At 35.1% G+C, this 12,918-nt stretch overlaps 2 protein-coding genes across 7 annotated transcripts; both read right to left on the bottom strand.

Moving 5' to 3' along the window:
* Nucleotides 1-957: 957 nt before the first annotated feature.
* Nucleotides 958-6,147, bottom strand: LOC122294773. Of its 3 annotated transcripts, XR_006237720.1 has the most exons (7): nucleotides 5,930-6,145; nucleotides 5,793-5,824; nucleotides 3,709-3,858; nucleotides 2,832-2,882; nucleotides 1,648-1,705; nucleotides 1,453-1,575; nucleotides 958-1,252 (listed from the first exon to the last, which is right to left on the bottom strand). XR_006237720.1 is itself a non-coding variant. In XM_043103713.1 (6 exons), the coding sequence occupies exons 1-6, from the start codon at nucleotides 6,001-6,003 to the stop codon at nucleotides 1,572-1,574; spliced, it is 312 nt and encodes a 103-aa protein (XP_042959647.1). In that variant the 5' UTR covers nucleotides 6,004-6,147; the 3' UTR covers nucleotides 1,323-1,571. The 3 variants fall into 3 exon arrangements, 2 of the variants coding, with proteins under 2 accessions (XP_042959647.1, XP_042959646.1); XM_043103713.1 differs by lacking the exon at nucleotides 958-1,252 and having other exon boundaries at nucleotides 1,323-1,575; nucleotides 3,709-3,801; nucleotides 5,930-6,147; XM_043103712.1 differs by lacking the exon at nucleotides 958-1,252 and having other exon boundaries at nucleotides 1,323-1,575.
* Nucleotides 6,148-6,913: 766 nt separating this feature from the next.
* LOC122294772 (TLC domain-containing protein 4-B) lies at nucleotides 6,914-12,278 on the bottom strand. Of its 4 annotated transcripts, none has more exons than XM_043103707.1 (10): nucleotides 12,163-12,278; nucleotides 11,875-12,080; nucleotides 11,499-11,716; nucleotides 10,905-10,985; nucleotides 10,657-10,795; nucleotides 9,185-9,259; nucleotides 8,567-8,688; nucleotides 8,407-8,482; nucleotides 7,683-7,742; nucleotides 6,914-7,220 (listed from the first exon to the last, which is right to left on the bottom strand). In XM_043103707.1, exons 3-10 carry the CDS (start codon nucleotides 11,681-11,683, stop codon nucleotides 7,083-7,085), a joined length of 876 nt encoding a protein of 291 aa, XP_042959641.1. In that variant the 5' UTR covers nucleotides 11,684-11,716; nucleotides 11,875-12,080; nucleotides 12,163-12,278; the 3' UTR covers nucleotides 6,914-7,082. The 4 variants fall into 4 exon arrangements, with proteins under 4 accessions (XP_042959641.1, XP_042959645.1, XP_042959643.1 ...); XM_043103711.1 differs by having other exon boundaries at nucleotides 10,905-10,993; nucleotides 11,570-11,716; XM_043103709.1 differs by having other exon boundaries at nucleotides 11,875-12,033; nucleotides 12,163-12,254.
* Nucleotides 12,279-12,918: the final 640 nt, after the last annotated feature.

Below are 12,918 nucleotides of genomic sequence, written 5' to 3'. Positions count from 1 at the left end.
GATGCTTAAAATCCACGTGTTGGAATCAATTGTTGCCATATGTTTAATAGAATAATGATATACGTGCAACATTTTCTAAAACTCTTTCCACAACCATATTTTAAATTGAGACTATTTATATAAAATAATGTTATTTTTTGAAGTTATTTTTATAAAAAAAAAAAAATCTATTTATAAGCCTTTTTCTAAAACACTACTGATATAGAAGTTTTCCACATCAGTTATGCTAAAAAGAATTGTATTTTAAAATTTTTAAAATTATAATAAATCCCACTATAAGTAGTTATTAACATATGGCCTTATATATAGCAAAATTCTAAAAAATTTGAAAAAAAATATATGTATATCATTCATGATGTTTGATAATTGGTGGCTTGCATTAACAATAGTGCATGAACCTCTTGCATTAGTCGTATGACAGTAATTATAGAGACATTTTTTGAAAACTAGCAATCGAGTGGCTAAATAAAACGGTCCTCTTTCAGTCTTCTGACCCAAAGGGAGAAAAAATTAAAAAAATAAAAAATCAGAACTATAGTCTCCTTGTCATGGTAGAGGGAAGTAAAGAAAAGAAGGGAGGGAGGAGTTGGCCACACATGTAGACGCAAAAGGGAATGGAGTGTGTGGATTTGATTAGAAAGGGAGAAAAAGAGAGGAGAGTAGTGGGTTTGCTTTTTCTTTTTTTGGTCAAGAGGCCGGTGAATGACCATATAGCTTTTGGGATCACCGCTGGATATAGTCCCTTAGTTAGTCAACAAATCATAATGATCTGCATCTATGGATTACAACTGCAAAAAAGAGAAAATTATGGATATTGTTGTCTCTTCCAGTTCTAAAATGTGTTTAAATTAACCACTTCAAGCAAGCGATTGGCTGGGGTACCCAATTTGGGGTAGCTCCCATGACAGAGCTGCGTAAGTTTTTCTCTGCAAGATCAAAGTTCAGGCTACCCTTTGGTTTGACAAATGTAGGTCCAGCCCCGGCCCCAGCCAGACAGACAGATTGGTATTGTGATTTCAAAGTTTCAAACTACAATATTTTTTATAGCAAGACAAGCAACCATTCATTTCGTCCAAAAAAGGGCCTTCGAATTCAAAGTTTTTTTTTTTTTTTAAACCAATACCTTGGCCATTAATCATTGACAACTAGACTAATGTAGGGTATTTGAGTTGAAAATTGAGATAGATGATTGACCGTTGATCCGGCTGATTCACGCCATTAACTTCCCCGCACCTCCCCAGAAGTCACAAGTCTATTTGACAAAAAGGAACAAAAAAAACAGGGTAAAAGAATAATGAAGATAGCCGATTGGGCCAAGGAAATAGGGCAAATTGACGCTCTAACTTCACTTTCATTTTCATACACATTTTAGTTTGAAGATCACAAACAAGAGGGTAGTACTGTTTTTTCCGACTGAAATTAAGTTCCAAAAGTAAACATCCAGGAACATACGAGTCATGTGTAGATGTTGTGTTAAGTGCTAAAATTGGTATTTGCATTGCGCTGTGCTCGGCGAAGTTCACCCAAGAAGTCCATAAGTGATCCATAAGGGCCAGCATCAACTGGAGCCATCAACTGAAAGATAAGCAATGCAAATATGAGAGAGAAAGAAGCTTAAATAGGAGCAGTGAGAATTTTCATATTCACCTGATGAGAAGTCTAAAACATGCTGATGGGGCACTTCCTGAGTACATAACTGGTCTCTCTGAAAAAAAAAAAAAAAAAAAAAAAGCTCTGAAAACGTAAATAAACCCACTTGGATATTCACAACAAGGTAAGCATGCAATTCAGTCATATCATCCCATGCTAGATTTTCCAAGAAGATCCTACTCAAATACCCAAAGTGTAACACCAGTGACTATGTTGATGTGGTTTTTTTTTTTATAAGTAACTATGTTGATGTGGTAGACAGTCAAACAGAGTGTTTTCTATGGCTGATGTGAAGCATATCAATGCACGACACCTTAATGGTGCTACCCATTCTCCATTCTCATCTATCAGTCCTTTTTACCTGAAATTTATAAATCACTCACCAAACCCTATCTTTCACAGCTCCCATCCAAAAATGTTAGGAAATTGGTAAGAGACCAAAGCATCATTTAGTTTGAAACTCCGCTGAATCAACTGGACTCTACCAAAGTACATCATTCTATACTAAAACTAAATACAGGCTCTTTCATCCTTTCTAATATGCTGATGTTAAGTAGATAACAACATAAATATAGTCCACAAAGTGTTGGACGCGATAATGGTTGATGGCATCTCATCTGTTTTCACATGCAATAGCGGACTAAATTTGTTGTTTGATTAGTACATGCCATGCTGTAGAACATATAAATAAAAGTAAAAATTCATAAACAATTCCACACACTAAATCGAAAAACTTGGTAGATGTCTATTTAACAATTAAGCAAACATAACTGAAGTTGATGGATCGCCAAATGGCGAAATATCATAACTGAACTAGATGGAACATCGCTCATATTCATAGCCTAGCTGTTTGATCAGAGGCTATTCAGAAAAATAAAAAAGGTTAAAATTTAATTGAGCTAAGATGGTGTCATCTTACAATATCACATTGCTCAATTACACTTTGTATCTTACTCTTAAACTTTAGGTTTTCGTTAGCCAATAAGAAAAAGAAATCAGAACTAAGAAATTGTTTGTGCAAAATTGATGATTTCAAATTGTTAATCAGTTCTATTAACTACACTGTTTGGTATATTGCATTAAACTCTGCACAATGACGAACTAATTCTGGCAACTCGTATTTGTCCTAGGTTCCATCATGATAGAGTGCACAAGAAAATGGTAAAAGTTCATCCACTCACCAGATAAATCTATTGATGGATTATTGTAGCAATCCAACGCAGCTGCCCAGCCTGAATTTGAAGATACGCGAAAAGTGGACATAACAAATGTTAGATGACATCCAAATGGCCACACACAAATCACTGAAGAAAATAGTTTAAGCTTCTCTTTCACCATAAGTGTTAATCAGGAAAATTTTCATGCTGATTTTTATATCTCACGGCCAAGGGATTTCCTTAATATTTTTACTAAGTCCATTTTATTAAGAGTACAAAGGAAGCAGCCAAGGGACTTTACTAGAATGTAACTACATATCTGTCAAAGAAGCAAATAATACACAACTGATTCATGATAAGGAAGAGTGAATCAATTTCATTAAGCAAGGCAAGGACTCCTACCAAGTCATCCCACACCCAAGACACTGTGTTGCGTACATTGGTACATTTATATCCACTAGCACAACAAATGAGCAAGTTGTTCAAGAACAACCTGAAACTTGCCTTGATAAAAGCGCTTGATGTTTGTATTTCTCAAACGAAAAACCTAGCAACTGATTTTAATGCTCGAATAAACCTGCAAAGCTTGAGCAAGGCAAAGCTCAGCTTATTTAAGCAAGCAACACAAGCTCCTGAGCTGGTTCATGAATGAGGCTTGGAACAAGCTCATATATAAGCCACACTTGCTATATATACAGACATTTTGTCATATTTTAAGTAGGTTTTTCATTTATTTAACTTAGATGAATAGGCCAGCACTTCTGCATAGATAGTTGAACTTGGGTATTCTACCAGGACTGTACTGTCATAAAGGTGATGTACGAAGGACACAAGAGATCACAAACAAATAATCTAGAAACATAAAATAATCATTTTTAAGAGACTGCTGCAAGAAACATACGATCATCCAAGAGCTGAGAAGCTTCACTGCAACAGCATCCCTCTAAAGCTATTAACCCTGATCGATGATTTTCATTCAGAAGATTGCTGCTCCCTGAAACCCCATTATCGATGATGGGAAAGTTTCTTAAAGCACCAACTTGATTCTTCTCTACATCATTTCCATAAAAAAAATTTATTTGATCAAATCAATCTGCAAACTTTAATAACTTCATTATTTCATGTATGAGCTATCTGATCACTTGGTGAAGTAAAGAGAAGTCAAACAAACACAAACCATAAAATTTCAGATCAACCATGTCCACGACAAAATTGTCATTTTACCAAATTCCTGCATCTAAATTCAGTTTCCTCAACCAAAATTTCACTAACAAAATTGTTAAACAGGCTAAGTTAACTAATAAAAACAAGAAAAAAGCTTTAAAAAAGATTGACAATAGTGCTGTCCATTGGAATTCAAGTTTTTAGAGAGAGGCTCAAGATTGGGAGTTGGATATGTTTGCCGATTTCTTTGACTCGTATGCTATGTCAATTGACAATGAAATGGAGGATGGGATGATTTGGAACCCGAGTAGAAACAAAAAATTCCTTGTGCGCTCCTTCCATAAGGCTATCTTGGGATTTTCTAATGACCATTGTTTTCTTTATATGGACCGCATCTCATGGGTGGATTCTCACCTCGGATAATTTGAGAAAACGTGGTCTCATCATTTTTGATTGGTGCTATAGGTGCAAGAAAAACAGGCAATTAGCGGATCATCTTTTGTAACATTGTGAGGCGGCCCGGTGTTTATGGAATGAGATCCTTAATCGGACCGGGGTGGCATGGGTTATGCCTGGAAGAGTTAGGGATATTCTGAGGTGCTGGACAGGAATTAGGGGAAATGCCCACATCACTGCTGTGTGTAGAATGATCCCTCCTTACATTATGTGGTGTTTGTGTATGGAGAGAAACGAGAAGTGCTTTGAAGACATGGAGCGTTCTTTGGATAAGTTGAAGCGATTTTTTTATAATACTTTACTCTCTTGGGCTTCAGCCATTATTTGTAATACGGACAATTTTCATGATTTGCTTGTATCTCTCATTAGTACTTAGGTGTAATTAGGCATGTTCATTGAAAACTACCGTTGTACTTGGGCTATGCCTTTATATCAATAAAACTTTACTTTTACTTATAAAAAAAATAGATTGATAAGGGCATGTTTAGACGTCTCATGAAGTCTCATTTCAACAGAATTTCGGGTGATAAAAGCTGAACACATGATATATTGCTTATTTAAAACTTGAAGTGGTGCAGTTTGCAAAATCATGCAAGTAATTTTCAGTGCCATTAACTAATTTAACTTTGATGGAGGTTCATATTGCTTGTAAAAAATTGGTGTCACCTTTGTTTTCGTTGGCTTGATTCAGGATGCTTTATTCATTCTCTTAATCCTTCATAAATTCAAATCAATTGATTCGATTTTCATGTGACAATAAAGAAAGCATGGAAAGAACGATACCAATTCTATGTCATCAAGTTCCAATTATTAATAATACAATCGTTTACTTATCAAAAAAATTTCTATGTCATCAAGTTCCTTTTTCATAGAAATTAAAAGTACATGAATTAAAATGGGACACAAGCAAATGGACGCAAATAACTCAGATGAATCCTGGTGACCAGGCTTGCTGGACGCAAATCCAAATTAATATTCCTACAGAGTAGAGCATGGTCCATTTCAGGAAAAGTAGGGCTTATTTTCGGTGTTTTTTTTAATCTATTGGCATCCTTGTTATGAGAATTCAAATAATAAATTATGTACTCCTGCCTGCGCTGTCCAGAACACAGCTAAAATTGGAAAACGCATGCAGATTAGAAAACCAAAGCATGGTATTAATCGCATTACAACAGAGAGTAGGAATTAGTAGTGATAGCCAACTTCTATTAACAATCTTAAACATGGGTATTCTATTTTTTTTTTTTGGCATAATATATGGTTCCCATTACGGCCAATGAAATGAACATCCAAAAGATTATCATCTTACAATGCGATACAAAAAGAAGCGATAGACTGCGAATACAAAAGAGGAAGAGAAATGACCTGCCGACTTGCGCCTGTTGAGAGGTCGATTCCTGCAATCGAAGAGTTTTACTTGTAAACACGAAAAAAGCGAAAATAAATTAACTCAAGAAAGAGAAAAGGAAAAGTACTAAGCTATCAATAATAACAATAGAAACCTTAGATTGGAAGGAGCATTACGCCTGACGGCTGTATCTGCTGCAGATAGTGTTGGGGTATGGTTTTCAAGCATCTCTCTTTCCGACAAGGGAAAGGACTCGAGGAGTCGAAGCCGAAGACTGAGAAGACGGAGAGGTTAGCGCACGTGCGTCGGCCGTTCTTTTGACATATTACATCAATCGCGGGTATCCGATATGAGAAATAGTAAAGTTGGATAATGCCTTCAGTCCAAGTATATAAGCCACCGTGGTTTTTTTTTTTTTTTTTTAATGATTAAGAAAGTATTTTTAAATAATATTGTAATAGCGATCTAATATTAAATTGATAATTTTTTCAATATGGGTCCATATTTATTGTTATTTTTTAATAAATATGCGAGATTTATATATCTTAAAACTGTATCAAACATTATTGCTACTTCTAATATTAGATTTCAATCTCATTGGACAATCATGTAATTTAGAAATTAAAGCAATATCATATCAAGAATATTATGTAACATAACTCAATATTAGAAAAAGGCCAAGAGTGAAAAAGTGATACACATAAAATGAAATCTAATAAATATTATGAAACTCACTTTATATGTATATCTCTCTTATTTTATATCAAGAACTCTATGTGATCTCTATTCATTAGTGCAACAGTCTATTTTAGAGTTTTTGACAATCAAATTTGATGGAATTAAATAAAATTTATTTATTTATTGGCAAAGTTTTGTATTTTCTTAAATGAAATTGATTATTGAAACGACTTCTTTAAAAAAAATAAAAATTTTGAAAAATAATTAAAATTGACCAAAATGCACCCAGTAATCCGGTACGAAACGCTTACCTCTCTCGTGCCGGATACTATTCCAACACAATAAATTCCAACCATTCCGGCTCATACGGAACGAACGGCATTCAAAACACTTATGCTTAGCCCAAATTTCATTTATTTGGGCCCTCCCTCCAATCGTGTTAATTATTGGGATAGAAAACTTGGATGAAAAAGGGTTTCAACCCTTTCTTAATGCAGCTGTTGGTTTAGATCAGAAAGGCATGTACTATTCACATAAACCAGAACAACGAAAAAGAGAGAGAAAACAAATATAAATACAAGCACTGAATGTGCCATTCTATGCAGGCAAATCAAGGCAAACAGCATGCTTTATTCACGGTGTCTTGCTTTGGTAATAGTTTTAATGAAACCCTTGGCAATCTTCCAAAACCAATACACGTTCATCACTGCCAACACAGGAGGCACCACAAGCAAGCTGTAGAAGCCCAGAGGAAAAACTTTCTTGACCTGAAACAAAAAGAAAAGAACAATTCAACAGAAACACTATTTATAGTTAACAGGTCAAGCTGAGTTTGAAGTCAGATATCAGAAACAGACTTCTTATTATTTAAGGTTGGCCGTGCCATGGATTTGCTATGATCAAGAAATAGGGAGAAACCCTAGTTCAGGCTGTTTAGGTGTATTTTGATTCATACCAAAGAAAGTCCAAACTCTGCAGTATAGTTTTCAACACATTGAAAAGAATAAATGCACCGAGCAGCTAGATCTGTACAATTTCTGAAAAGGGGAAGGAAAGGGAGACAAAAACTGCAAAAGTTGAGCTACTCTAATTGAGCTGTGAAATTCGTGTGATGAGATATCTGCAAGCAAGCTACGAAGACCTCTAGTTCACAAATAAAAAAATATAAAATAAAGATTGTATATGAAAGGTTTTGTAATTAAGGGGAAAACCATAAAGCGTCCACTAACCTGATCAAAATGGATGAACATGTGCACAAAAAAGTAGATGAACAAAAGAATCCTTGCAACCTGAAGGAAGAAAAAATTACAACGAACATTAGAAGAATTACTAATTTTCAAATTACCATTGTAAATTATAAAATCTAATTTTCCCCTTCACCCTTCTCTCTCTTTCTCAACATACAGTTGTCTTGACCTGTGCACGCTTGGGCATATTCAAGCACTAAATATACCGAAGGTATAAAAGATCATTGCTCTTGCACTTAAGTAGTTTATAATGTTCTATCTGGATTACATAGTATGTTCTATGGTGGCACCGTGAGAAACCACCCCCAAATCCTTAAGACATTTGTCATAAGGGGAGTACTTTTTAATAAGCTTATTCAAAGAAGAAAAGATAATAGCTGAAGTACACGTGAAATTGGATCATGTCCAACAAGATCAACCATCTTCATTATCATGTAGCCTCCCACGAGCCTTACAAACAGATAAAAGCTTCTGTACTAATTCATGTCAATGAAACTAAGAATGAAAAATGAGTTTTCCATAAAGTTTATATTTTGCATGTCCTTTTCTTTTTAATTTTTCCAAATTATTTGACAAAGAACTCCCTTCAAGTATGCAGTTTTGCCCGCATTACACAAATGCCAATAGGCCCATCATAAACCTAGTATACACAAAACTTTGGTTAACAACTGAAAATAACCAAGATCATGACTATCCAAGACCATACCAACCACCCAAGGAACAACGCAACACCATTAAAGATGTAAAGACTGGAGTTCTTCTGACCAGCAACATCCAAGTACCTGAAAGTATGTATTAGCAGAGATAAGCCACAGTTAAAAAACAGACATCCTGAAAATTAAGGAGATTCCAATTGCTAACTTTACCATCTTAGATTTACGAAAGGAGTTGTGCTCTCGGAAAAGAGTACCATTAGTATGTAAAATTGCACTTGACCACTTATGAGGGAGAAAAAGATTGAAAACATGGATAGCCCATGGTGTAGAACCTGTTAGAAATAAATGAAATCAATGCATTGGTGAACTAGTAAACATGAATATTTGAAATTAGAAGTCCAAGATTATATAATTCAACTTGACCTGAAAAAGAGTACCCAATCTACCAACTTATTGAATTAACCATAACTAGATCCCGTTGATACATAAATCACACTTTTCACTTTTTCAATCTCGAATGGTCAAATAAAACTTGGATGTCAAGTAATCTTAGTCAAAGTTGAAAAGCCCATTCTGGAAGAGAAATGATTTGTATAAGCTCCAAATAGAGAATCCCCATGCAAGCCCTTGTAAAAAAGTGGACCCCACCTTTAAAAAGTGTAAGAAAAACTATCCTTTATTAGTGGGACCCACTTTTTTACAAATGGCTTGTACGAGACTTGTCTATTTGAGGCTTGTACCTAGCATTACTCATTCTGGAAAACGATAAACCTGTACAATATGACACTATTAATTTTAAAATATCAAGCAAGTGTTTTCTGCACTTACATACTCCAGACCACCTAGAGCTGGAAAGAGCCATAGAATCATTGCCAAGTCTGATACAAAATAACCAATGGAGAACTGTATAAATGCAAAACAAAACGGACAAGAATGAGTGAACTGCATTCAAAGAAAATGCAAAAGAATATTACAACTAGGATGCAGTATCACACTGCCCAACAACAATGTCAACTTAGCTAGGATCCTCTCATGCCTGTGCCCATATGTCGTGTGCTAATAAATATGCATGGGAGAGAAAGGTTATACCCAAACCAAGAGGGAACTCCTAATTTATATAGAAAATAATGTAAAAGTAAAATCGCATCTAAAACAAGATAGAATAACAATAACATTTACAGGTGAATCCAATTAATCAAATCCACCATAATGATAGACATTAATAGGATATAAATATTCAATTATGTTGGTGTGAGGTCATGTATTGGAGGTTTACTGCCCATGGGTGGGTCCAAGGGTAAGGGTCCACATATCCAAACAAACAAACAAAAAAAATAGTCATTATTCCTTCACCAACTGGTTACATCTGAAATCCTCAACAAATACCACTACAGCCACTAGGTATTTTTAATTTAAGTCTCAAGCTCCGCAAATATGCACTCCCCAATTAGTAAGATCTAGAGCAAAGAACAGTCTCTTCCACCTTAGGCCTAAGAACTAAACTTTAAAATGGCATTCCACCATCAATTCACCTTACTAAACAACAATTTAGAAGCAGCTAAAACACGCAAAATCTAAAATGGCCTTCCCTGAAGTTTCAAATCTTCCATTTTGTCAAAGATTATGAAGCACGGCCTCTTTCATATCTCTCTGAGTTATTATTCATCCTCCTGTTCTTCCTCCCCTTTTTTTTCTAGCTAAAGAACTGCAAAATCTATCCTAGTTATGGACACCTAAAAGACGCAAAATCTTTTATGCATTTCTTGAAAATGTGCTCTCTTCCATATAATTGGTTTTCAACAGTCGGAGAATATCATTGTCTACTGCAACTCTTTTAGCCCTTTTTTGAGTGACTGTTTCATGTTTTTGGCTTAGCATGTAGACGACCTTTGAACATGGGCCCCCAGTTTCATGCACTTTTCTTGAAGATAAACTATGAAACCACAAATTCTATTTTGATGATTTAGATCAAGAAAACTCATCACTTGTTTTTTTTTGGGGGGCCAGCGAGAGAACGAAAGAGAGAAGTAGAGTCTTACCCTTTTTTTTTTCTAAAATTCTTTTGCTATGATATTTCGAATTCTCTTATGTTAAAAATGTACTAAAAATAGAAAAGTGAAGCTAAAATACAAAGTGTTTGACATCCCATCCAATTGGAATTAGCTAGACGTATCGGTAAAATTATGTCGGTTTAGAGGGTCATGTTTATTTATACAGCACAAATAAGTTGAATTGATTACTTAGAGGGTGAGAAATCATGCCAAGAAAGCCAAATAATGCTTCTTTCAGAGTCAACTTACCCCCAATAACGTATCTGATAAAGCAGATGTTCTCCTAACTAGTAAGTCACCATCGGAGTTCTCATCAAAAGTATCTGATAATAATAAGAGGTAAAGAGAAACAAATGCCACTAGAAGAGCATGGAATGTCGAGAATCCCCTGCATGACAGAAACTGTAACCTTTATGCCCATGACGAAACCAAAAATCTATTATGGACAAAAATTTTGAATGCAGAAACAGGAATTAGCATGCAGAAGAGTTTCTCACCGGTTGTTCCATTCAACTTTTTGTGCAGTGCTAAGTTTGCCATATCCCTTGAAGCATAGGAGGCTAATACGACCTGTTAATCTGTAAACCTTCAACAAGATAAAGGAACCAATTTTTTTAAAAAAAAAAAAAAAGTAAAAATTCATTAATAATATAACATAAGAACAAGAAATGTATAAAGTGATAAGATACTTGACCTGAATATTTCAAACTTTGAAGGTACCAAGAAATATAAGTTGAAGTCATATTATTCCTAAACTAACAACTGCAAAAAGAAATTCATCTCAAAAACTCATTTCTAAACCTGGATCCACAGGTTGCAAGCAAACTTCGGTCACTTATTCTTTGGTGGGGCAGGAGCCAGAAATTACTTCGTCTACAACTGAAATCAGTTCTTGATTATGTATATTAGTTTTGTACAAAAATAATTCCTGGTGTGATGTTATAGAATGCCCTACGCTGCATTCTTTCTTCTTTTAGTAAACAAGACAAATAATAAGGCACCAAGAAGCTCCAAGAATTTGAATTTCCCATGACTTATCTGGAAAGAAATTTCACCAAAACAAAAAGAAAGAAGGCACCAAGAAGCTCAACTGCATGTATTCTCGTATACTGTATGCATCAAGATGTAACTTTGTAGCGCTAACGTTTACAAGCACGCTTACAATTATGCAGACTAGTATGCCAGAAAAGACGGACGCCAGCCAGTGATATACTTTGATCGGACTGACGTAGCCAATGTCGGAGAGAAGATTATGAGGAAGGGGAAATTCGATCATATTGCTTTGTTGGAACGGCTATCTTAAAGGAAACTGCGCCAAACCCAAAGAGAACCATAAGAATCCCATTTTAACACAATATTCTGGGGATTCAATGTCAATCCAAAAAATTAATCCAAGAATAACAAAAAGGAAAAATACAAATAAGGGCGCAGGGTAGGGGCAGAGCAGACGTTCAGAAGAATCAGTACCTCAAGAAAACAGCCCAACTAATAGAAGGGTGGAAGCCGCTTGAATTTGACTCAAGCCGGCGTGAATATCGCAACACGGTACAGTAGGGGACGGAGCAGCCGGAAGGGTCTTCTTCTTCTTCTTGCTTTCGGTTCTCTTTCTCCTTGTAACTTCGGAGTCTTTAAGGAGGCAGGAAGTCAAACAAAGAGCATAAACACGAAAGAAACTGAAAGAAGACTAAGGAAGAATGATTAGAATAATCATAGCAGCACGTTAAGCGAACACAAGAAATTGCCCGGATTCTTTACCTGAAAGAGTCGCCGGGATAAGATTGGAGGAAGATGGAGTAAAGTTAATAGAATAATGTTGTGTGCACGCAAGATGTTTATATACATTAATTTTTGTCAATTGTTTTTTTTCTTTTTTCTTTATTCTTTAATTATATTTTCTCTCTCCAATTATGACTCTTCTTAGTTTTTATATTTTACAGTAATTTTTTTTCTAGGCCATTTTACTACTCATTTGAACTGCTAAAATTATTTATGTTATTTGTTTTTAATGTCTATGAACCGATCTCAGTTTCTCAACAAAGCATAAGTTAAAATTTTTGTTTTACATGTAGTTGCGACACTGAGATCGATGAGATGAAATAATTTTATGTAAAAAAAATTTTTGATAAGTAAGAATTAAATTTTATTCATACGAATGAAATAGACATAGTACGTACACAAGAAATATACAAAATACCACCTAAATGCATTCTAGATTAAGGAAAGAAAGTCATGGACATTATTTTCATCAAGTACAATAACTGAAAAACAAAGCATTAAAGTGTGCATAAAAAAATTCTGCAGCTACACCATTATGCGCTCCCTATCTTCAAAACACTTCACATTCCTTTCCGACCATGTACACCACATGATACATAACGGGATCATCTTCCATACTATTGCTACTTGAGGGCAATCTTGAAGCTCCTTCCAACAAGCCAATAAATCTACCACTCTCGAAGGCATTACCCAAGTAATATCCATTTTTCCAAATATTTCATCCTATAACCCCAT

Source organism: Carya illinoinensis, chromosome 14, assembly GCF_018687715.1.
Source record: "Carya illinoinensis cultivar Pawnee chromosome 14, C.illinoinensisPawnee_v1, whole genome shotgun sequence".
Classification (NCBI taxonomy): Eukaryota; Viridiplantae; Streptophyta; class Magnoliopsida; order Fagales; family Juglandaceae; genus Carya; species Carya illinoinensis.
This window is presented reverse-complemented; position numbering and strand designations above follow the sequence as displayed.

Excerpts from the sequence above, each read along its gene's own strand:
- LOC122294773 (XM_043103712.1), bottom strand. The coding sequence starts at position 6,003 with ATGCTTGAAAACCATACCCCAACACTATCTGCAGCAGATACAGCCGTC. Across the intron at positions 5,825-5,929 it reads AATGCTCCTTCCAATCTAAG|GAATCGACCTCTCAACAGGC; the intron begins GTTTCTATTGTT and ends CTTCGATTGCAG. Across the intron at positions 1,706-2,831 it reads TCCATCAATAGATTTATCTG|AGAGACCAGTTATGTACTCA; the intron begins GTGAGTGGATGA and ends TTTTTTTTTCAG.
- LOC122294772 (XM_043103707.1), bottom strand. The coding sequence starts at position 11,683 with ATGATCGAATTTCCCCTTCCTCATAATCTTCTCTCCGACATTGGCTAC. Across the intron at positions 10,796-10,904 it reads AAAGTTGAATGGAACAACCG|GGGATTCTCGACATTCCATG; the intron begins GTGAGAAACTCT and ends TCTGTCATGCAG. Across the intron at positions 8,483-8,566 it reads CCTTTCGTAAATCTAAGATG|GTACTTGGATGTTGCTGGTC; the intron begins GTAAAGTTAGCA and ends ACATACTTTCAG.